The sequence below is a fragment of the Tetranychus urticae genome, chromosome 3 (assembly GCF_039701765.1).
Source record: "Tetranychus urticae isolate SD_2017Ah chromosome 3, NJAU_TeUrti_SD_1.0, whole genome shotgun sequence".
In the NCBI taxonomy this organism is placed as follows: Eukaryota; Metazoa; Arthropoda; class Arachnida; order Trombidiformes; family Tetranychidae; genus Tetranychus; species Tetranychus urticae.
Window position 1 is genome coordinate 19440806 of NC_142960.1, and position 25960 is coordinate 19466765.

At 30.9% G+C, this 25960-nt stretch overlaps 1 protein-coding gene across 1 annotated transcript in view; it reads right to left on the minus strand.

Moving 5' to 3' along the window:
* Positions 1–831: 831 nt before the first annotated feature.
* Positions 832–25960, minus strand: part of LOC107363355 (neural cell adhesion molecule 2-like) — a 36081-nt gene continuing 10952 nt past the window's right edge. The window contains exons 9-14 of the mRNA XM_015930562.3: positions 23146–23439; positions 18728–19039; positions 17128–17296; positions 16733–16806; positions 10320–10450; positions 832–1052 (exon numbers count right to left, since the gene is read on the minus strand). Of these exons, the coding sequence (XP_015786048.2) occupies positions 993–1052; positions 10320–10450; positions 16733–16806; positions 17128–17296; positions 18728–19039; positions 23146–23439 (1040 nt within the window). The 3' untranslated portion in view covers positions 832–992. The remainder of the gene's footprint in view (positions 1053–10319; positions 10451–16732; positions 16807–17127; positions 17297–18727; positions 19040–23145; positions 23440–25960) is intronic.

A 25960-nucleotide genomic window follows, 5' to 3' on the forward strand; every position in this document is an offset into this window, starting at 1 on the left:
CGAAGATCCGAAGCGATTCATCAATTGGGATTAAAATGATTTAGTTTTGTAAATTGTCGCCTTACTTATGGAACACTCTTTATTTACCCTCAAACCAACAGCAAAATGGTCAACCACCAACAACACAAGTCAAACGTTTACCTTCGCCATTGAATCTCAGAGAATCAGTTTAAGTCGATTAAAACGAAGCACGAAACAAGAGAAATGTTTCAATGCCAAATAAACACGAAACAAAACCAAGAAATACCAGAACTTAGTCATAAACCACCAAATATTGGAGCAACTTTAATCAACTACATATACCATTTGAATATATGGAGAAGAAAGGTTTAAATTTGTACAGTTTTTGGGTTGAATAATGTTTAAATCTCACAGTCTCACAAACTCACCATTTATCTCATCAGATCAATTGTGATGTTAAATCATGTAAATAGAGCGAGACTGTTGAGGTTGGAAACAATTCAATTCAAGATTGTTCTAAAAAAGTGAAGAATCACTTTGGATAAATATTTAAGCATCAAGTTTCTAAAGCATGAAACATGAGAAAAGAACAAAAAGTTTAACAAGTTAATCATTAAAATGAATTTATCTTTTTAAACATTTTCTCCTTTCAATGTTGTTCACTTTGATTCGATTCTGAGAAAGAAATGCAAAATTGATTGGCAACCTTTTCTTAAACTCTTGTTCCATCAGCTCATTTCAACCCTGAGGATGTTTCAAATTGCATCTCAAAAGTTGGACAATTTCCTGTTTAACTTTACAGTGAATTAAATTTCCGTGAATTTCACCTTTTCTCAATCAGAAGGAACAAAGAAAAAGGTAAAAGTAAAATACAATCTGGAACAATGTTTGTTCAGTAGAAAGTAAACTTTATTGGAATGAAATTTGATGGGCAAAAGAAGAGCAAAAAGAAACGAAAAGAGAAAAATAATTTTTAAAATTTTTTCCATTCAATTGTTTTCCTTCCATCGCACTTGATCTTGCAGTTGAAGTTAAACAATGCTCGTGTAAGGCATCGCCATCATTTCATTTGTTGGATCAGTTGAAATTATCTGTAAAGATGGAAAGAAAAATTTAGTAAGGAAAAACAAAAAGAGAAAAAAATGTTTTCAATTGAATTCTGAAACATGTTTAACTTGTACAGAACAGAATCTCATGAAAAAGGTTATATCCATTAGAAATGATTAACAATGAATGGAGACTCAAAGGTTAGAGTTTCCCGAGTTTGTGGTTTTAATTGAAATGAAATGAATGAGAGAAAAGGTAAAAAGAGTAAAAAAAGTTTAATCAATTCCATTGAATCTCTTTAAAGGGACAAATTAATGTGAAAATTTAATATCAATTTGCATGGTAAACTCTGGATCCCCTTGAGTCAGATTACAATTGTCATCAAGAGAAAGTTGATTAAAGAAAAAAAATGTGTTAATCAAATTCTTTTCATCATTATTCAACTTTATTCCAACCTCAAACTGAGTCAATAAATTTGTGGATAAAGTTTTGGAAACCATTGAAAGAGAGAAAAAAACTTTGAAACCAACACACAATCGAAATTTCCAATCAATTTAAAGTTCATTTTTGGTTGAAATACATTTTGTGTAAATATTACAACGATAATTATGTTGAACAACAAGTGAATACAAAAGAAGATTTGAAAAGTGAAATAACCATAAAGTTGCAATTTTTTTCTTCTTCCCTCACTTTTCACCATTCATGAAGAGAGAAGCAAATTATGGTTTGAATCTCGTTTCATCATCGATAACATTCAATGAATAGAGAATGTGTAACTTGGCCAAGATTAATGTTAACAAAAAGTTAACAGAAATGGTTCAATCTATCGAAATTAACTCTACACAAAGTTATCATTATTTTGATATCAGACAAAATAGATGAATAATAACCTTCAATTCAAGAATTAAACTTGTTTCTTTCAATATTAATCTTTCGATTTACTTTTTTCTCTGTCTGCATCTGAAACTCGACATTCATCTCTTTCTTTTCATCATGTTAGTGGTTCATCAAAGTAACCCAACAATTTACTGCATCATCATCAATTTTACCTTTTTTCCTGTTTACTGTTTACTTCAATTTTCCATTCATTTTTTTCTTCTTATTCTCATGACAAATCTCGATGGATCATTTGATGATTATTAATATGAAGATGGAATAAGGAAAGAAGAAGAAAGATTGAGTATGAATACAAATGCTCATTGATCATGGTAAACATATTTTTACTCTTTACTTTTTCAGGTAAAATGGTTAATCATGTATCAATCATGTTTAACGTTTGCTCATTTAATTTGCTTCCATCGTTTGATCTACTCTTCTCTTTGTTCCCTCTTCATTGGCAGTTGTCCAATTTCTGTATTTCGTTGCATCGCATTGATTTAATCGGTTATGCGTTAATCTAATGGTTAAACGGCAAACAGAGTTTATCAATTGATTAACAAAATTATAATACTGATCTTCCATGCACAAATTTTGTTCCATTTTTCAATACTTTAAGACTGCTCTAGTACTCTTAGAAATAGATTATTGATGATTAAGTCGATTGACTATTTTGAGTTTCATTTCATTGATTGGTTCGTGTAAGAATGCAATTCAAGGTAACAAACAGCTTTACTGCTTAGTCTGTCCTAATAATCAGTGAACTTATGCGTAGTAACAAAATATTATAACTAGAATGTTTACAGATTCAGAGTTTAATTCTGTCTCTAGTCTGTTTCAAGCAAGATCAGCAATTATGTTGGATTTTCTGAAGGCATGAAATTTTTCACTTTTTTCCAATTTCGTCCAAAAAATAATTTTTACGAAAAAAATTGAACAAGAAAATATCTATGACAAAAGCAAAGGATAAATGAAGTGCAAAAGTATCTAACACATTGAGATCGAGCTGTGAAGTTGCTGTAAACTAACTTAATGGAACGAATCGACGGAATCAGTGGTATGAGACATTGGATTTTCGATTTACCACAAATTGAAAACTCTTATCTAAAGTTGAAGGAAAAACATTTCGAATAAAAATGAACATTTTTTATTTCGTGTGAAATCAGATACAAATGTTTTCCCTTTTTTATTGCGAAATTTATTCGCATTAAAATATTAAAATCACAATTTCGCATCAATATTTGAATGAGCCTGACGTGTTGCAAGAATATCAATATTCACGGAAATGCTCTTTGCAGTTCATTTTGCAATTTTGATTTTAAAGGATTGAATAAAAGGTGCAGTAACAATGAATGGAATGATGAACTTTATTAATACCTTCCTTGATCGTCTAATGACGTCGAACATTGAAAGGTTTGAAAAGCAAATTTTGTCATTTATTAACTGATTTGCCTTTTCTTTTAGGAACTTTTCTTCTTCTCTTCTCATCATCCTTTTGCTCTTTCACTTACAAGAGCACAATGAATGTTTAACGGAAGTATAATACAATAATATATCATATTAGCAATAAGTTTCACTGAACGGAACCGGAAAGTGAGGAGTAAAGAACAAAAAAATGTGTGTATGTACGAAGAGAAAGAGGAGCGAAACTGAATGGACGTCACATTGTTATTGGAATCATTTTCAATGTAGTGAGACTTATTAATAGTGGGTGAGCCAAAGAATCGACAAGCATGTTGATAGTGTTGGTGATGATGCTAATGATGATGATTCTCATCCTGTAAGATGAGCAATAATGAACGATAATAGTTGAGTGAAGTGAAACAAGGCAAAAAGGCAAAGTGACAAAAGAAGCAAAAAGTTACTTGCAGTGAATTGTAATTGAAAAAAGAGTAAATTTATGACGATAAGATGATGGGAGAAGAAGGGAGAAGAAAGACGAGCAAAATGTGATGAGTTTGTTAGTTGAACGTGAATGAAATGGCAAATCAAGGTGGAAAAGGCAGCAACAACTTCAAATTTTGTTTCATCTCTTTTTACGTGTTTATTATTCCTTTTCATTTTCACTCCTTAGCACCTTCGACTTCAATCATTATCCTAAAGCTCAAAGCTGACAAAATTTTGTATCAACATTAATCTTCTTCAAACGAGTTAAAATTTTCAATTTTTGGCACTTTTTTCTTAAAGAAAGCAAATTTCCAGCAAACAACATGCCAGGCCAAGAAACCAAGAATAACCAGCTGATGATGAACCATATATCAGTAGTGCTTGAAACACTTTTGAGCTTAAAAAAGGTCAGCAAATTTTCCGTCTGGTTATGGGTTCGTTAGAATCAAATTTTTTTTGCTTAAAGTTTATTTTTTTATGTTTCTCTGAATGAATTTAAGTTGAAATGACAAGAAAATTCATGGGATTTTATTTCGAGTTGAGTTTATTAGAAAGCAAACTGTTCAAATCAGCAAGAAAAGATGAATTGAAGAACTTAACATGAAAGTAGATTTGTCTGTAAATAGCTTCATAAGTTGGCAAGTTTAAGGTTCAAAGGTTTCTTATTCAACTTGACCAATAATAGCTCTATCAAGATATCGTCTCTTTCATGCATATATTAAACTCGAAATGTTCATTTCAAAGATTTATTTTCAACACCCATTTCATTATAAATAAAGCACATTTTTTTTCGTTAACAATTTTTTTCATTTCCTTTCTAAACCTTGTTCTGTGCTGACAATTTTCAAGATGAAACTTGAAAAAAAGTCGAAAAGAAAAGAAAAAACTATCACACTTTCCATCGGGATAAAATTTCTCAGTAGGAGTAGAAAAAAGAAAGTTGAACATGGGAGAAGGATGATGAAAATGAGGAGGATGAAGAGAGAAAAAAACGAGAAAAAGTGAATAAATGGATAAACGAACGGATCATCGGAACCATATTTTATCCTCTTGAAGTTCACTTTTTTCTTCATGAAGCTTATTCATCATCAGGTTTGTCTTTCGTTTTTTTTGCACAGAATATTTTCACTTGGATTTATTGATTTACTTTGAATCAGCAAATAACAAGATTTTGATTGAGAACAAGTCAAAGTTAAAGTATTAAGTAAAGGTAAGAAAACGATTGCAACTCCCAACAGTGAAAGTTGAAAGATGGCTTATACAGAAGATAACCAATGTTGAAATGTTGAATCACACGAAGACACCTTGAATAAGCGTCTTCAATTGACCTTACCTTTTCTTGATTTCATGATTAAAAGTACAACAGAGAGAGAGAAAAAAATGTTTGGAAGAAGCAAAAAGTAAAATGTTTATACATTTATATAAATCATATATTTCATGTTGCGCTAAATAATACAATTGTTGGATGAGTGAACAGGATGATAAACAGAAGAGTGGGAAGAAAAGTGAGCCAAAATTGGTTGACGATTGACTTAGAATTTATTTTTTTTGGTTGAATAAATTTAACCAAACAAATTCGTTTCAACATGAAGGGATGAACAAGTAAAGAAACAAGCAAATAGAGACTGAGGTTCATGGGAGATGGAAGCTTAATCCGGTAGCGTCACACGAACCAATAGCAATAAATAATAAATAGTGTCAATTAACTGTTTGACCAGGAGAAGATGAAATGTATTAGATAAACATTTCATTTGTCAGTTGATTGTATTTGTATTAATACAATGAACAGTTGAAAGAGCAAAAATCAATTTGATTAATATTTTATCCTGTAAGTAACTTGTAATTACATGTTATGATACAAAAGTTTTATTGTAAAAATACGGAGCAAATCTGAGATGGAAGACATGAAAAGAGAAAAAAAATTTTGTTGGTAATCAATACAAAATTTTGAGGTTAACCAATCTACCAAGTTTTTGGTTTATCGAGAGATATTTAAGGGCTCGAAAGGACTTGAGGGTTCTAAAACTTGATCTGAAACGGATGAAAGCACTTCCGTTCTTGATCTGCGAAACAAAAATTTACTTTAACTAATTAAACCAAATTACAAGCAAGTAAGACAGTGGTTCCTATGTAAATATGAATTTAGTTACAATCAATCGATTTTCAATAAATATGAAATGGTCATATGAAAGCTCACCAATAGACAAGTTTCGAAGGAATTCATTGAAAAATTTGGGCGACATAAACTTTACGAATGATTTGCATATTAGTTGATAAACAACGGCAAAATCAACATTAATGAATTTTCCCATTTGACATTAAAAACAATTCTTAAATGATTTACTTTTATTATAAGTCAGCAACAGACATTTGATGGATTGAAGAATCAATTTGATCAAACATTCTTGACATTGAAAATTTTTGTTGATATCAATCGAATATTGATGCTGAGTAAACCTGAATTGTGTTGTTTACGACAAAGATAATATGCTCGTGGTGTGTTATGATATGCATTCAGACAAAAATAAATAAGAAAAGTTGCCTTATCAAACAAATAAAAAATGAGTATAAAAGGCATCAACTCTGATTTAAAGTTATTAGTTAACGTTTACAGCTTACAAAGTTTTCATCAGTGTAACCCAATTCGAAAATACAACAACGAAAACTCAATATGCAATTGACAAAAATTTTATTTTTGATCTTTTTGCATAATTCTCTGTACTTTCTCTGGACATCTCGCTTTTGATTTAAGTGGAGTCGCTGAAGATCTCGCTGAAGATGTTTCTGGTGATGGTCTTGGAACCATTGACGATAATATTTTGGATGCTTTTCATAATGGTCGTGTCCCCGGACCTGGCTCGATAACGCCTTGATGAGTCTCCAGATCTGATATTGCAATAAATGAGCTTCTTATGTCATCTTTCAATGATCGATATAAAGAAATAATCTTGCTGTAATAAAATTTGGGTTTCAATAAAAGAATAAACAAAAAAAATCCTCATCAATTCATTAAAATTTTACACGATACACTAATTCGGAGCACTTATGTTTGAGTTACTTTTCTGTAATTATTCTAAAAATACTGAAAAGAGAAATTGATAGTAAAATAAAAAACGTCTGACGGTGAATGATGCTTTAATTTGTAGCAATTCAAACTTCAACTCATCAATACTTATCAGAAATTATAAATAGGTACTTTTCTAACGATTTCGCGGCTCAATTCGAAATAACGAAACTCACTTATAGCAGTTGATGACGTTCTGAACAGCTTAGAATGGCAGGAAAAGACTGGAAAGGAATTTATCGGTGAGCAATTTTGCAAAAGTTTGATTAAGAATGCCATGAAAAAAGAGATTTGAAACAAAACAATGTCCTCAAGAGTGGAAACGAATGAATGTCAACTTTTTGGCCACAAATTAAATTTCGTTTTTCATTCCATTTTTCTCTAACTGAAAGCTCGCTTTTCAAACTAATTATCATGATGATAGTTATTAGCAGGCGGAAGAAAAATGAAAACAAAAATGAAATAAATAATCATTTATAAACAGTTTCACCAATTGCCATAATAAATTGTGGTTAATGTGGTTAAGAGAAGAAAAGTGGAAAAAGAAAAAATGGTTTTCAATTGAAGTGAAAAAAAGCGAAAGCAAAGACTGTTGAAATGCCAATGGAAACAATAAATAAAAATTTTTCAACATTAACCCTGATTGAACAAAAAGTATAAAATGGTGAGCATAAAGTGTAAACATTAAAGAGTGAAAAAGTTGGCAACAAAAACACTTGATTAATCCCTTTGCTTCATGAGTGTAAATAATGTTTAGTACTTTGCTTATCCAGTAAAGGCGAAAAAAGCATTTTAGCATTTTTACCAAAAGCAAATTTTCACCATTCAACCTTTTTCCCTTGTATTTTCACTTTCATGTCTTCATCAACTTTTCAACTTTGACTCGAGTAACACTTGAAAAATGTACAATAATGTATAACGATAATATCTGTTGACCTTAACATTTTTATTTGAAAACTAGCTTTGGAAACTTTTCTTTTCTCAGAGAATTGAAAAAGTTGAATGTAAGATAATCCAAGCTGCAAATTATCATCACATTTTTGCTCCTCTCACAGTCTTTCTTTACCGTTTCACAGCATCATTATTTTCATCCATTTGCTGTTGTTTACTTTCAAGTTGAAATTTTGGTTAAAATGCTGAGAAAGATGGAAATTTTTTCTTTCTCTTTTTTTTCATAGTAAAATGATATTCTTTTCAGTTCAGGGTTATCCATTATCGTTCAACGTTTTTTTCACACAACAAAAAGAGAAAATCTTTTCATTTTTTTTTCTTCTATTTTCTTTTCAAAATAATCAGTCTCATCATTAACTAAAAGTCGAGGAAAAGAGAATCAAAGTTGAACGGAAAAAATGTGAATTGACATTTTTAGTCGCAAAATTTGTATTGATAGAAGAAAAGATTGAGACATCAAAATTTGAAACATGATAGGTTTGTCTCATTTTAACCTGTATTCCTATTGAAAGTCAACATGGAAGATGAAAAGTATGGAAATGGAATAAAAATGTTTTTCCATTAAAATTCATTTCCTATTTCGTTTGGTATCTATTGACATTATCTGAATAACTGTGCAAATGGAAATTTATTCATCTCATCGAATCAGTTTACTGGGAAAATGTGCCGGTTCACGAGTTTCCTGATATCGAATTTTGTGTCACTTGAAATGTTCTAATTTGTTTTCATTTTCCAATCAAAAAGGACTAGCATTTCATATAAATTTCAACACAAGTTTCGAGTTTTGTTGATGCAGTTGAAATCGTCAAGAATGCAACTTGAAGTGGATTGAGTTGGGTTTATTTAACCATCAACTGAATATGAATTTTAACCTTGAATGATCTTGGAATTCAAGTGATTATTCTGTCTTCTTCAGGTTAATCATTTTCTTATCAACCATTACAGGGTTAAATTGTTATATTGTAACTAATTGTTTTGATGGAATCCAAATGCGTTGTCAGTGATGTGAACTCAAAGTGCCAATATTAACTTTGATAATTCGTCAGTTGAAGCACATTGAGGGAAGATTTACTCTGAATATCAATATTATTATTATTAATGTTGTTAACAATTTTTATTACTAAACAAGTATTTGCCTCTAGCAAAGGAAAGCAAAGAAATATGTATAAACAGGGAACGATGTAAGATATTGACTCTGTCATGGATAATATTGCTGGAAATGAATCATGAAATGGAATAAATTTTTCATCCTTTTTTCTCTCCTTCTTCATCCAAGGATAACTCGATAATTGTCAATCACTTATCATGAAATAAGATGATATGGAGAAGCAGAAAAAAAAGTGTGAAAATTGTGAAAGATAAATAATGATTGAGAACATTTGATGAATGAACATCATGAGAATGATGAGGTGAACCAAAGGTCAATTCAAAATTAACATTTTGCATCTTTTCCTTTTCACCTTTTTCTTCCCTGTTATCCTTGATAATGATCCGAAAAAAGGAAAAGAAGGAAAAGTTGAAAAAGGTAAGCAGAGAGAAAAAAACATGAAGCAGATAAAGTTGAAAAGAATAAAGGTGAACAAAAAGTGATTCTTTATTTTCCACCAAATCAACAGTGAACACAAAGGCAAGTTATTTTTGTTTTTGACATTCCCTTCTCATCATCATGCACAAATCCATGATCCATTAGAAGCAAAGTCAAGGTGCAAAAACAACGGGAGTGTAATGATAAACTCCAACCCAGGGGTGAGACTGTGTTGGGTTGAAAGATGTTTGTTGCCTCCCTTGAAGTCAACTTGTTCACAGTTACTTTTAAACATTTCCTTTCATTGAATATGTAATACCATCATCATGGTTCACCTTTTGCATTTTGACAGAAAAGGTGAAAAAGAAAAATCGTGAAAATTCTGTTGAGAAAATTCAACGCAAGAAAAACCAGAAAATCTAACTATAATAATGAGACTAAATCTCTGAGTTGATGAACTGTGTTACAAACCTTTTCTCATTTTGTTAAACTCATTTGTTTTCTCGAGTAAACGATACTATTAAATGCTGCGAGATTTTTCTCTACGAATTTAATGAAACCATGGTTACAGTAGAATAAAGGGTGAATAAAACTCTTCTATTGACATGCAAAAATGAATAGAGAAGAAGAGAAGAAAAAAGATGAACAAGAAAACGTCAAGGAATCTTTGAACATGTGAAAGATGATCATGATGAATGTGTGGTGATGGCGAACAAAAAGTACAAGTTTAAGAAAATAAACCAAATTGGTAAAGTTTTTTTTCTCTCTTTCCTTTATCACATTTTTTTCTTCGATAAAAGTGGAAATTCCATTCAAAGGATAGTCGATAGTCTTTACTTGGAATGATCGACGAAAGTGGATAAAGGGTTTACAGTTGAGATTAAAGAAAAGGAATCTTAAGCTTTTTCCAATTGATATAACAAACTGAGTATTTTCATGTTCGTCAACAAGTTGGTTATAAATAGTTGAATGAAATTGACTTTTTTTATCATAAAAGGTTCCACTTACAGCATTATAAGGAATCCTTTTCATTGGAATGGCCATTGAGTTGGCATCTTTGCAAGAAATGTAAATGGCTCTTCGATCATTTTTAGCCTCTAGATTGGCCCATGATTGAATGAATGATTCAGTTTCAAAATCTGTTTGAAGAAGAAAAGTAGAAATGAACAGAAGAATTGAGAAAAAACAACTTTGGAATCAGAAAAGAAACAAAATTTGGTAAAATTGATGAATGCGATTATTTGACTTTGAGTTTGTGTATAAACAAGAATTAAATTTTAAATGGAAAAGGAAAATAAAAATGATGAAATTAGATTTGATTCCTTCAAGTGAATAAAGATTCATGAAATGAAACAGAGACTCGAAAAAATATTGAACAATTGTTAAACAAATATTGCATGGAAAAGCATTTTTCAAAGTTTTGTTCAATTTTTAGGTAAAAGTAAAGAAGGTAAAAATGGACAAGAAAATGATAAGACGATAAAGATGAAGGGATAGATAAACAGAATTGCTGAAAAAGTAGAACTGAAGAGTTTCGTTTTTCCATGAAAAGGGTTGAAGTTCTCATGATTAATCAAAAGAGACAATATCAAGAGCATGAGAACGAAAAAAGAAGCTCATGAGAATTGCCAATGAAAATGTTTTACTTTGATTATTGATACAAGTGGAGCCCACGATCATAACTGATCGTAAATTTCTTTTCTCTGCATACAACAAACTCAACTTAATATTTGACGACTCAAATTCTTGATTGAAACCATCGTCAATTTGAAAAACTAAATCAAATAAAATTTTGTTTTAATGCTAAATCAAATAGTTTGCACTTTAAATTTGCATTTCATCAAGCACCTTCGATCATAGAAATTTTTTATTAACACCAAGCGTGCTAATCTGCGTAATAACTCAAACTCTTATGTCATTAAAGTTCATCAAGCTGCAATTCTTAACTCGAAATTCAAAGTTGAGTAACTTAATAATCATCCAACAGTAAAGCATAATTTTATTAATCTAAGAAATATTTCTATCTCCACAATTTTTCTGATTAGAATTTATTTTTACACTACCTGAACAGAATTTTTTCATGAATTTGAGTTCCTATGAAGACCAAGTTTGACTTTTGAAAGAGATTACATCATATACCTTAGAATCAGAGAAATCTTTTAATTACCCGAATGGTTACGGCTTGTATGCTAAAAGTTCATCAAGCCGCAACTCTTAACTCAAAATTCAAAGTTGAGACACTTATAAATCAACCAACAGTAAACCATAACTTCAAGAAAAGATCTGTTTGCTGACCTCTATAATATTTTTGAATAGGCCTGTTTTTCACACCACCTGAACATGATTTTCTAATGAATCTGAGTTTCAACAAAGATCAATTATTTTATTTCTATAATCAAACCATAATCAGCATTTCGTGATAAATTTTTTCTAAGCTTTTCTAAGTTTTCACTACTAAGTCAATGTTAAGAAACACGAATTCTTAATAGAAACCATTGGGAGAATGCGAAATTTTTAGAATTTGGATTGAATGATGCATTTTGGTTGATTCTATTTGTTCAATTAAGTAATTTCTCGGATGCACAGTCATAGAAAAAATTGGATCCGTAGTTGGAACTTTGATCTCTTTTTGTAGGCAATGTAATTTTTCCACCACTCTTTGCCGCCAATTTTTACCGTCTTTTCGCCGTATCGTACATAACCATTGAAGTTTGAACTTTGAGAGCAATATCGCCAAATATCCTAAGAGAATCATCGAAATCATTCGTTTACCCTTTGGTTACAGTTTGTATGCTAAAAGTTCAATAAATCACAACTTTTAACTCGAAAGTTTAGACACTTACAAATCATCCAACAGTAAACCATAAATCATCACACTAAAAAATATTTGCTGTCCTCCATAATGCTTTTGAATACAGGTTTTTCCACTGTCACTCCAAGCGGGCTAATTCGCACGCGTATCATCAAACACCTTCGATCAGAGAAACACGGAGCGCGCTAGCTCCCGCAAAAACTCTAACTTTTATGGTACTGGCAGCTCATCAAAGCACAACTCTCAAATCGAAATTCAAAGTTCAGACAAACTTCCAGTTGATCATCCAACAGTAAAGCATAATTTTATTAATCAAAGAAATATTTCTGTCTCCACAATTTTTTCTGATTAGAATTTATTTTTACACTACCTGAACAGGATTTTTTCATGAATTTGAGTTCCTATGAAGACCAAGTTTGACTTTTGAAAGAGATTACATCATATACCTTAGAATCAGAGAAATCTTTTAATTACCCGAATGGTTACGGCTTGTATGCTAAAAGTTCATCAAGTCGCAACTCTTAACTCGAAAGTCAAAGCTGAGACACATTCAATCATCAAACAGTAAACAGAAAATTCATTAAAACAAAAAAATTGCTTTCTCAATTCTTTTGAACACTGTTTTTTCGTTGCCACCCTGAACAGGATTTTCTTAGAAATCTGAGTTTCCTAGAAAGTTTACACTTTTAAAGGGATTTCATCAAACACCCTCGAACAGAGAAGTTCTGTTATTACACGAAGCGTGCTAATTCGTGTAATAACTCTAACTCTTATTGTACCGAAAGTTTATCAAATCACAACTTTCAACCTGAAATTCAAAGTTAAGAAAATTATTCATCATACATCATCTGAATAGTGCTGCTTTTCAGACTACCTGAACATGAGTTTCTCATCATTCTGAGTTCCTATTCCTACTTCCTAAATTGAGACACATATAAATCATTAAACGTTAAACATTAACTTCATCAAATTAGAAAATATTTGCTGTCTTCTAAAATGTCTTTTTTCACTGCCACCTTAAACAGGATTTTCTTAGGAATCTGAGTTTCTAGAAAGCTTAAGTTTTGACTTTCTAAGGGATTCCATCAAACACCTTCGATCAGAAGAGATTTCCCTACTATTTTACCGTATTGTACACGCCCTGATTGTAAGCATACACCACATCACCATTGACTTTTCTCAAAAATTTTTCCACCACTTGCATCCATCAATTTAGAGTAGCTTTTTCCACCACATTTTTCACCTCTTTTTATTGTAATTTCCATCACTTTTTACTGTCCTTTCACCGTATTCTCCATCATATTGTCTATCACCCAGTCTAACACATCCACCAAATCAACCAAATCAGTTATCATCACTTTTTAAAGAGACTTTTCTCAACAAAATTATCCACCAGATTTTCATCCACTTTTATCCACCAGCTTAGAGCAGATTTTTTCCACCATATTTGCAAAAAATTTTTAAGATTATCCACCACCCAAATCATACTTAATGCCCACTTTCATTCCTTCTAACACGTCCACTATTCATCGCCATCATATCACAAAAGTAATCGAAGGTTCCATGGTTTGAGTGGTGGATAGTCTTATAAAAATTGTTTGATATTGTGGTGAAAAAATGTGGTGGATAAAGTGGTGAATGTGATGAAAAAAAGCTGAGCCACGATCATGACTGATCGTAAATTTCTTTTCACTGAATACAATAAATCCAATTTACATTTAAAGACTCAAATTATTGATGAAAATCATTGTCAATGAGAAAAAATAAAATAAAATTTGGTTCAGTTGAGGCAACATATTTTACCTTTAACTCTTTACTCGAAAAATGGTTTTACATATCATTCGGTGTCCTGTAAACTCGCCACATTTAAGCTTTAAAACAAACAGAGAGTCAAACCCTTTTACAACTTTAAAGAGATCTCGCCACTAATTGTTACAGCTATGCTAGTAAATTATCAACTTTGATTAAGAAATTCGTGTACAAAGATCAAGCTCAAACTGAATAAATTCAATTCAATATCATTTTGATAGCATTTGTATCGAAAATCGTTATTTAATTGCTCACATTATAGCTTTTTTGTTGAATTTTTTGGCTGCCTAGCTTGCAACAGAAGTATGCTGTATGACATTTCTTTCAATGAATTGATAGAAGCACGATAATGTCTCTTTTCGAATTAATACAAAAAGCTACCAAAACGATATGAAATTGAATTTATTCAGTTTGAGCTTGATCTTTGTACACAAATTCCTAATCAAAATTGATAATTTACTTGCCATAGCTGTAACAATTAGTGGCGAGATTTCTTTAAAGTTGTAAAAGGGTTTGACTCTCTGTTTGTTTTAAAGCTTAAATGTGGCGAGTTTACAGGGAAACATATTCTTCTAATTCAACAATAAACCATCAACCTGAACAACCAAAAAATTTTCCCCCCAAAGTCAAGCTGAGCCACGATCATGACTGATCGTAAATTTCTTTTCACTGAATACAAAAAATCCAATCCACATTTAAAGACTGAAATTATTGATGATGAAAAACCATTGTCAATGAGAAAAAATAAAATAAAATCTGGTTCACAGTTGAGGCAACATATTTTTTACCTAACTCTTTGCTCGAAAAATAGTTTTACATATCCTCCTTATTTAACAATAAACCAACAATCAACCTGAACAACCAAAAAATTTTTCCCCCGAAGTCAATGGTAAAAGATACGGATTCTGCATTTTTTCCCCTACCCTGTTCAAACGCTAATTTCTCAGGTACCTGAATTCCGATAAAGTTCTGACTATTTTTCGTGGATGTAGTTTAATCATGGCTTTCAGGCTGTGAAAAATTTTTCTTTAGAATCCTTTTAGTTTGGCCACAATCTTTACGCAAAAATTTCATGTTTTGACTTTATATATGGTATAGATTGGTTTCGGATGGAAACCGAAAGAAATTGCATGTAAATTGTGAAGATTTTTTTTATTATTTATTCCAATATCACAGGTAATTTCTGTCAATGTTTAAGAGGAAAAGTTGATTCGTTTTTCTTCTTTTTCTGCTTCTTGATTTCTGTTGTATCTTTTTCAATGAGTAAACACTCGAAACTCAATTTTTATCTTGTTATTCAATGGTTAATATTGAAACAACAATGATAATATTTGAATTGATAAAGATAAATTACAAATGTCAGGGAATGGAAAGAATAGTTTTGCAATGATATTCAAATGAATTTATTGAAACTATTCAGGTTCATCATGTTAATCAGCAGAAAATTTGAATTTTTATTCTTTCTCTCTCTGCCTCATGAGCAGCGTTTTTCATCTTTGGTTAAATTAAAGCTGATTGGTAATCAATCAAATTGGATTACAGTTGACATTTGATGGCTTTTTATATTTGTAATAGATGAGGATGCAAAAGAGAAGGAAAATACAGTTTGAGATAAAAGAAGAAACTTTTTTTTCTTTTCTTTTTTATTCACTTTTTTTCTCCTTCGAGTTTACTGCTTCGATTTTAGCCTGTTCAAGGTATTATGCATGTCAATGTGAGTCAAAGAAATTAAATATCAATGATTTTATCATATGGATGAAGGGATTGACAGGGAGTGCAAAAAGCAAAAAAAAGTGAATATAAAAAATGAAATTTGTCCTCGAACTATTATTATTATTAGATATAGATTATTCAATTAGGCCGAGTCTGAATCAATTTTAATTTTAAATCAGGTAAGTGCAAGGGAAAAGAAGATTAGAGAATGTTATTTGTTTTGTGCTCACAGTTTTGGATGATAATGATGAGGATGAAGATGGGGATGAGGAAGAGTGATTGGAATGATCGGTAGAGTGAGATCAATGGATGAATAAATGTTCTCTTATGAGGATAAATAAGAAAATCATTTTTATCTGTTTGCTATTCTTGTTTTTTTCTGCTTTGCATTTGATCATCTTGTGATAGTAATGATGGTTAAACAGGGAATGGGAAGAGTTGGTTTGATGGGCAAAAGGGACTTGCTCAGGTTGACTAAATTGTCTTCAAACGAGGGTTAACATTGACTTTTATTTACATATTTCAACCATTCTGTTTGGCTTCAAAAGTTGAAGTCAAATTTTACAAAGTTAAGGTGAAACAAAAGCACACCATAATCATTAATATCATCAATATTGTCAGCTATGATGGGACCAAAAAAAAAGTTTAAAATGTGTATGTTTGTGTAACAAAAATGTGTTGAAAAATGGATAAATTGAAAATAAAATTGCTCTTTTTTCAAAACAATTTTATGTGTGGAAAGGTTAAATGTAGATGCATGTAGATGAATACATGCTGATGGGTTGGCAATGTAACTGAATAGATCAGTTTAAGCTGTTTAGTTACATTGTTGAGTAAACTAGTAAAGTGAAATTTACGTGAAAAATGGTTATAATGATAATGAGATGATTTGATAAACCATCGAGTTAAGATTGAAAGTGTTACAGGGAGTTAAACAAGGAGTTTAACAGGGAGTGTGACTGGGAGTATAACTGGGAGTTGAAATAGTATTGCATGGAGTATGGCTTGGGAGTATTACGAGCAACAATGAGATAGTGATTTTGATAAGAGTAAAAGAGATTAAATAATATTATCTAATAATACTGACCGATGCTTGTTCGTGGTAATGGAATAATGTCCGGACTTTTAGCTTCAAGATTTAATTGAGAAGGTGAAGGTTTACTGTTATGTAGTCAATATATGCCATTTATATGAACAGGGAGTTGAGAAGGAGTTAATGGAGAAAGAAATGCATTTATGTATTTATATATATTAATATGATAAGAAAGATATCAAAATATTAGCAGAGAAAAGATGAAGATGGAAAGAAGATGGAAAAAAGCAAATGTAGGAAACATTTATTTCTTTTCTGTTTTTTTTCTCTATCTCTTCTTTCTTTTTCTTGTTGCAATTTTTGCTTTCATTTTTTTGTTTTTCTTCATTAGCATTTCCATCTTTTCCCATTTAAAAGCTATTTCAACTGTTGATAATTTGATTGCTTACAGTGAAGGTGAATAACTGTTAACATCCATTTCTGGTTTAGGCAATAATTTGGCTGTTTTAGATCTTCGTCTCAATATTATCAGAACCAATAAACTCGAAAGGAAGAGAAGAGCAAAGGCAATGGTTACCATCGAGGAAGACATTTGACTTGCATTTTTTGTTCCCTTCTCTGAGTATTCCAAGCAGATCATGACCATAATAATCATGATTATGATGACCATTAACATCAATGAAATTGGTACATAAAATGGTGAAAATATGATCCACATGGAAGATATGGATGACAGAAATAGAAGTGAAAGAAGAAAAAAAAGAGAGAATCATTACATTCTTTTCATTATTTCTTGCGCTTTTGTCCAGAACAAAGTTGATAGAGAAAGAGTGTTAAATGTTAAGGTGAAAAGTGAGTTTTGAAAGTTGACTCAAGGAATGGCGATAAATGTTGAAGAAAGGTGTATCAGAATGATGATTGAGGGCGAAAAGGAAGCGAAGGAAAAAAAGAGTCGAAAGAAAAGGGAAATGTTTTGAAATGGCGAGTGAAAAAAACGATGAAATGACAGATGAAGATAATTCCAAGCTCTGGCTTCTAATCATTCTGATTATCATCAATATTATCATCACTATTATCAACACCTTTTCCCATCTTATTCAGTCATCACCATCTTTCTTTTCATTTTCCTATTCTTTGCCAACTTTCATCCAAGTCGAAGGAAAGTTGATGAAGTTTCTCTTTTTTCCTCTTGCAGCTCTTTTCTGTTGAGCTCATCTTATCATTATTATTATTATTTGTCATTATTGTCTCTCTTTTCCTGACTTATATTTGTGTTGTGTTAGTGTTTATCAAGTTTAGTTGGTAGACTTGGTAAACTGAACAACTCAGTCTTTCAGGAATCATTGATTGTTACGATAAGAAGAAAGGTTGAGACAAAGTTTCAATTGACTGAGAAGATGAAGAACAGGAAAAATTTAAAGGTTTCTCTCGATTGTAAAATTGTCAAGTTCGTGTTCAAGTTGATGCTTTCAATTTGATCTCTAGTTTGATTGTAGTTGGAAAGATTAAAAAAGATTACTGATGAAATGAAATTATTTCATCAATAAAAGTGCCTGATCGGAAAAAGAACAACAATAAAAATAGAAAAAAATAGTGAGCAAAGTGATGAGGATGAATGGAATGGGAAAAATGGGTAAACAATTAGGATGAGCAAAGGTTTAGTCTATTGTTTCAGTTGCAGGATTAGATTTTATTACATTTTTTTTCTTCTTCTTCGTTTCATCTTTTTCTCCATCTCTTCAATTTAGCTGTGAGTAGTAGACTGAATGATGGAGAAATGATTTTTATCTTTTGCAAAACGAAAGAGTTGAGTGAGACTGATTTGATGGCTTCAAGTTGCTGGCTGATGGTGATGATGATGCGGATGATGGGGTTGAAGATGATGATGATGAGGTTAAGTGGATTTTCGTCTTTTATACTTGAATGTTTATGTGTGTGAAAAGAAAAGTGAAAATAATGAAAATGATGAAAAGTTGAGAGGAAGAGAGATGAAGAAATTATCATCGTTTGGCTTTTAATAAAGGCATTACAAAAGAGATGGGAACAAACCTAATGGTAGTTGTTTGGTTGTTTGCTTGGTTCCAGTTAATGTGAAACTTTTATCACTTTTACCCTTTAAATTGGACGAGTAAATGTTGAAAATATAATGGATTGAAGGAGTTAAATTGTCAAGGGTGAAGCAAGGCGGTGTCTCGCTTGTGGTCACATTTGATATTACATTGGCACTTAGTTGTTCACTTTTGTACACTTCAAGGTGAAACTTTTGAACCAGTCCCCCATCATAACCGGGATCACAGCAAATCTTGAGTGCAACATTATTCAACTCGGTTTTGGTACACTTGGAGGGTTCACTTGGACGGCCTAGAGTTGGGTAATAAGAATGAAAAAAGGTAGAGAAAAAAAACAGAAAATGAAAAGTCGATTAAAGATTAAGATTACAGATTTCGAAATTGATTAATCAATGTTGAAATGAAAGTAGGAACATGATTAAAGATCATGGATTAGGTTGATTGAAGCACCGTTTCCAGGTTTACAGCAATGAATAAAGTTATTTATAATTAATGATGTTCATTACATTCCGGTTAAATAAAAGTAAATTAAAGAGTCGAGAAGAGCAAAAAGACTGACCAAATGAATAAATAGTAAACTTGATTAATTGCTTTTTACATGGTATAACCATGGACCTTTATCGTGTTTTCAATAAGATTTACTTTTTCAATCATTCTGATCATTGCATGATCATTTGATTAGAGATGATTTTTCTAAATGATGTTTCGATTGAGTTCCGCATCTGGAAAAACATGTTGATCATCAAATAGGCGATAATCATCTAATATACAACTGTATTTCATCCCAGAACATTACACTGAAAAATTGCGACCATTTTTCAAACTTAATTGGAGATTTTTTAGGAACCAAAATCAATACAAAGGATTTTGCTATCGAAATAACCGAAAATAAACAAAGACTAATAAATACAAATTCAAAGGTAAATATACCGTTTTAAAACACGCTCCGATTATGCCGATCGATCGTCTGACTTAGTTTAAATGAATCAGACAAATTTATTTGATTTAATTTAACTTTATTTTATTTTCAGGACTGGCATTCTATTACATGGAGCAAATCAAACCATAAACTTCAAAGTGTGATTGTCAAAAGATGCTCCTTTCATAATAAATCAAGGACACCGAGACCCAAAAGACCTGGTGGTTTGCGTTTTTTCTCAGCATAAACCAGACCGGAAAAAGTGATGAGAACGAAAGTAATTATGAAGCAGAAGGATACAATTTTTGTCAATTGCATTTTGACTTATAACTGTTAATAATATTCTATAGATTCTTAGTTGATTGAAAGCAAAATAACTTTATAAGCTTAAGAATCAAACTGATACCATTCCTCCGATTTGAATGTCTTTTTATACCCTGCTTACATCTGTACAAATACTTAATTTTATTCACATTCAATTAATAAATTATAAATAAAATTACCATTTTATGCCACAGTAAATAGTAATTATTTAATCAGCAAGCTCTATGTTGATACATTATCAATAGAAGGTCAATTGTTCCCTTTTAAATGCCAAAAGCTTTCAAACTTCTAGCAAATTTACACAAATGCGTAGGTTAGAAAACAACCTCCCCTTTATTTATTGTAGATTAATTGGGTTAACAAGACTAGCTCTAGAGGGTACATTGGCAGAGCTCGGAGGTTGAAAAGTAAAATTACGATTTCCGTTTAAAATTTAGATAATTATTGTAAAGAAAATTTGCATGGAATTCCTAGTAAAGTCAAGTCAAATCTACAATTTTGTACAAGGAAAATCACCAAGAAGTTGCAATGACAAAGTTACAAAGTTTCTAGATGAGCTGAGAAAGGACTGGAATCGCATCTTGAATGACTCGACTAGACTCGATAAATCGATAAGGGTCTTAGAATGACCTACATAACTTGATCTGAATCTTGACCAAATTAACCAAGAGTGGTAAACACATCAAATTATTCCATTTAATGTGATTGAAGAAAAACAAATTAAATGAACTTGCATGAAAATTCGAGCCAAACTAGATGCAATCAACGCTGAAAAAGACTTTCAAGGGAAGTTCAGCAGAACATTTAACCACTCAGAAAAAAATTAGTTGGAAAAATGGAAAAAATCGCAAAATCAAAATTCAAAAAGTTAATGCTTCGAATGTGAACAGGAAAAAATTCTTTATTTCAGAATAACTCAAAAATTCGATAATTACGATATTTTCTGTTCTGCAATTGATGAATTTAACTTTGGAAGCAACTTTTTCTGCTGTTCAACAAACGAAGCGCATTTTCTCACAGTAAGTCATTTTATCATTTTGTAGAGGATAAAAAATGATTTGATGGTTTGAGATGTTAACGGATAAACCATTGAAGAGTAAAGTCATTAAAGGTAATCGTTATTTCTCACTTTTGATACACTTTGATATTTTGTTTCAACATTTTCATGGATTCTGTTATTGTTTGAAGCTAATGATAATTGCATGTGAAGTTTAACCTTTATCCAATGTGATTATTTTGTTTGACATGCAAATGATTTGTTGAATTGTGAATGAATATACAATGAAATTGATGATGCTCTAAGCTCATGTTTATTTTGCTATTGATTAAAGGTAATTCTTAATCTTTTCTTTGCCACCATCATCATCATGGTCTTCATTATCTTCATTGCATGATCATCACATTTCTTTCTCTCTCTCTTTTCTCGTTGTCATCTCTAAACGAATAAGGTTACAACCTCAAAGTGAGATAAGTCAGGATTGATTAATGATGAAAATGCTATCAATTTCAATTGCTGTTTCAGTTACATTCAGGAATTAATTGAAAGAATCAAATTATGATTAATAGCAATGAATGAGATTTAAGAATAAAGAAGAAATAAACAGAACAGAGTTGCACTGGAAACAAAGAGCGACATTACATACAAATAATAGTCATGAATGGCTCAGCATGATGACAATTAACTAGACCTTAATCGATGTTGACAATGTTTTGTTGTCTGTTGGTTTTGTTTACTTAGATGGTCAAAAATGAATCTGAACAATAAACTCTAACAAGTTATTGTCACAAAAATTTGAGATTTCATTATGAAATGATATTTCGATTTGTAAAGCTTACTTTTTCAACTTAATTGAGCATTGAGACACAAGAAGCTTTTTAGCAGTTTGACTTTGTGCTCGTTCAGTTGTTAAATTTTTTCGTTCTGTGTCTGATTTTGGTGGAACAGTTTTGTGTCTTTCAAGAGAAATGAGCTTAAAAGTAAGATTGGATTGAAAACGTGTATAAGAAATGGATTTAACTCGTCTCAATGCAAAGTTCAGGATATTTGTTTAATGATTCATCAGCAATTCAGCTAGAGTTAACCTTGTAAATGATTTGAATATATTTGAAAAGAACAACAGCAAATTAAACATTATTCGAAGCTTTACATTTGACATTACAAACTATTCTTAAATGATCTTGTCATATGCCAGCTCATCAATAGACATTTTAGAGTTCCAAATTGATGTGAACAAATTTTCATGACATTAAACAATTTGTTTGATATCAAATAATTAAAAGTTAATGTTGAGTTAACCTGAATTGTGCTAATTACAATAAAGACAACATCCTCGTGGTGAGCTTTGGTATTTATTCAGTCAAAATAAATAAGAAAAGTTGACTCATTGTGCAAATATAAAACGAGCATAAAAATTCGTTAACTCCAATTTTATTAGTTCAAGTTTTGAGCTTACATTGTTTTAAATGTGTAATTGAGTCTAAAAATTATTGCTAAAATGTAGTTGACAAAAATTCTATCTCTAATAACTTTCATTGCTCTCTGTGTTTGCTTAGGATGTGTTTCATCTGATTCATCAGACCAAAAATATTAAACAAAAATATAGAGCTCGAGAAAGAGAAACAAATGTGATTGGTCGATATTAATAATTTGTTGAAAATTATGCGAGTGATGCATTGTCATTGATGAGAATTGAACGGCTTTGCTTGTAATTCTAAGCGTTTTATCAAAAATTTCGGAAGTAATCTCGGTCAATTCATTCGATTACGTTAAAAATGCCCTTTAACGATGCATATTAGGTTCCTTCAGATGATGGTGCACTTCATTTTCATCAGAATAATGGATCAACGAACTATTGTTCATTTAGGTGGTAGATTCAATTCCCTTTACCATTCATTTATGCCACGTTCTGAATGTTCATTAAAAATTACACGAGAATAATGAGTTTGATGAAAAAATCTAAATCCACAAAAAAGGCGTTCGAAGTTTCAACTTGAAATCCGATTTATAATCATTATAATAAATAAATCTGTTAATAACATTTTTCCCTATTCTTCAACCCTCATCCTTTCTAGTTTTGCTTTGTTAATAACCGTTCAGAGTGATTTGTACAATAAATAAATATTTAGGACCAAAAATAATTAGCAAAAGGAATTACCTGCTGGCACAATTTGGAATATACAAGGCTTTTGCTGGCTACCAATTTCATTTCGAGCCCAACATTGAATGTATCCATAATCATATAAGTTCAATGGAGTAAATAGAAGTGAACTTCTCAATCCTTCAACATTGGTCGGATACTTGAGGTTAAGGGCAAGTTGAGTATCGTTTAGAGTCCAATGGAAGGTTAAATTTGTAGCCGGTGAAGCATCGACAACGCACAGTATTCGAACAGTTTCACGTAAACCAATTCCATAAGTAGTCTTTTGATTTTGTTCACATACGGGTAAATCTGAGATGAAGAAAATAAACAAAAGAGAATTGAATCAACGTCAAATGCAAATGCTCTTTAAAATTCGTATCTCGTCTTGAAGTCAAAACTTTTAGCTCAAAGAAATCATTCATAAGAGAAAATATCGAAAGAAAAGTATTTTCTATTCACATTCCAATTTCCCTTGGATTAATGATTGAAAAGTAACATGAATAATATCCTGTGATGAAGCATTGGAGTAATTTAGGAAATTGTTGAAAGAAGAAAACAAGAGCCACGAAAAGAAGCGCAAAAAATGAAACTCTTGTTCAATTCCCTGTTGGAATCTAACCAGGATTGTTTCAGAATTACGTTGAATACATCAAGTGAAACAATGAAGAGAAAGATCCTGAAATCTCAATTTCCTCAGCCAATTATACATTTGCAAATTATCCATTGTTTTCAGACAATTTCAGACGAAAGTAGGCAAAAAACGAAGGAAATAAAAGAGTTGAAACATGGTGAAAATGATGAAGAGTAACGTGAAAAAAATTGATATTAAAACTTAACCAACATTCAACAATTTCAAGACTTCATTGCTTTTCTATTCACAAGACTTTTCCTTTTCCATTGTTTAAATGATAAAGACAAATAATTGCCAGAGACAGACAGAGATGGAAATTAGAGAGGCGAAGAAAAAAAATTGATGATGGTTCAAATGATGAATATAATGAATAAGTTCATTTCTTGCTGTTTTCTCCTTCTATCACAACTGGCAACGAAAAGGAAAGGAAACGACTCTAATATCACTAATGAATGTAATCAAATTAATGACATTAATGTACTCACAATGTCATCTAATAGTACAACATCTCGAACTACAGATAATAAATGTCAGGAAAGTTCATTCTTTAATTGCTATTATAACTATTCTCATAATCAATGTTACAATGTTATTCGATACATCATCATTTTCGTTTCAATCTACTGGTTAGATTATGAAATATTTATCATGATAATTGTTCCAACAAGTTTATTAAACATTAATGTAAACCTTTGGACGTTTAGTGATTAGAGCATAATCCAAAGATGAAACTATAACTTCAGTAGAGAAAATATTAATATCGAGATTTTTGATCAGCTTCTGAAAAGAATTATTCTGACAGAACTTACAACAATCGCAATTCTTTCCGAGTCAATTGCTACTGATTACCTCAAAGAATTGCAAACATTTGATTGAGAAAAAATGGAAAATGAAATTTTTTAAGTTTCTACTTGAACTACGAGCAAATGAAGTAAAGTTTGGTTCATTGTGACTCCAATCGAAGTTTGACATTTTGTTGCATCTTGTTATGTATTTATGTTGCTTGTTGAGATTGCTTATCAAAAGAACAACATGAATTTCAATTTTGTTCATTTTAATTCTTCAACATTCTTACCTAGTTATCATTTCACCATTTTCATTCAGATCGTTTCAGTTGGAAAACACTAAACATTATTGAGCATAAAAAGTTTGTAAAAACAAATTTTGATGTAAAAAAATCGAAAGTTAGTCTTTAAAAAAAGCTTTACGAGGAAAGAATTGGAAAAATGTTAAAAATTTTGAACCTTTTGAAAGGCTTTAAACCACAATAGCAACTTGCTGTCATAACTTTGTATGCAAATTCAACATTTTATTGAACTTTTTTTTACTCGACTTAATCATGATCATGAACTTTGTAAGAATAAAAATTTCTCCTGAAAGCATTCCCTTGAAATTGTGTGCCCATTGAATACTAATTAGAGATTTTCAATCAATGAAAAGTTACAGGAAAAGTTAAAATATTTTCAAAATTAACTCTTGTTAGCTTAACATGGATAAAGATGATGAACCAGAGTTTAGTAAACTTGCACTTTTCGACTGAGAAACTATTTTTTCTAAAGAAGAGTAGCAATAATGAAGCTACTTTGTATTGAAACGATAAATAGTTATCCATAAAAGAGTATTCATGAACAATCCAAAGATGCTTATTAACCACAAGTTATTTTGTATGATTATTGATTTAGTATTAGTTGCTTGTAAAACAAAGTAAACCGAAAAAAGAAAGAAGCAAACGCATTTGATTTCGAGACAATTCAGCTTATTTCATTATTTGAATCATTATTCACTCATTAAATGCTTTTCTTTGGATCGGCTCGAGATTTTGCATCTTTGATCTTGGTATTAAAATGATTTAATCGGTTGAATCACATTTAATGTTACAAACTGTTTTTTAAATTGTTTTGAAAGAAAACTTTTGCAAACTTTTTTCGCACAAAAGAAACAAAATAACAAAGTTTAATTTGGCTGTGAAAATTTACACAGTTGATAATAAATCATAAAAGTAATTAGATTTGAGTCTGGAATAGTTGTAAAGTTTCACAAGCAAGATGAAAGAAAATTAAATTATTAAAATGAAAAGCTACACTTTGCTGTTTAGCTTTTGTATTGAGCTTCGACTTAATGATCAACTAATTATTTTGCTCGAGCTAAACATTTTGCCAATTAAAAAGCACTTAAAACTCGCATTTCAATGAAAACTTT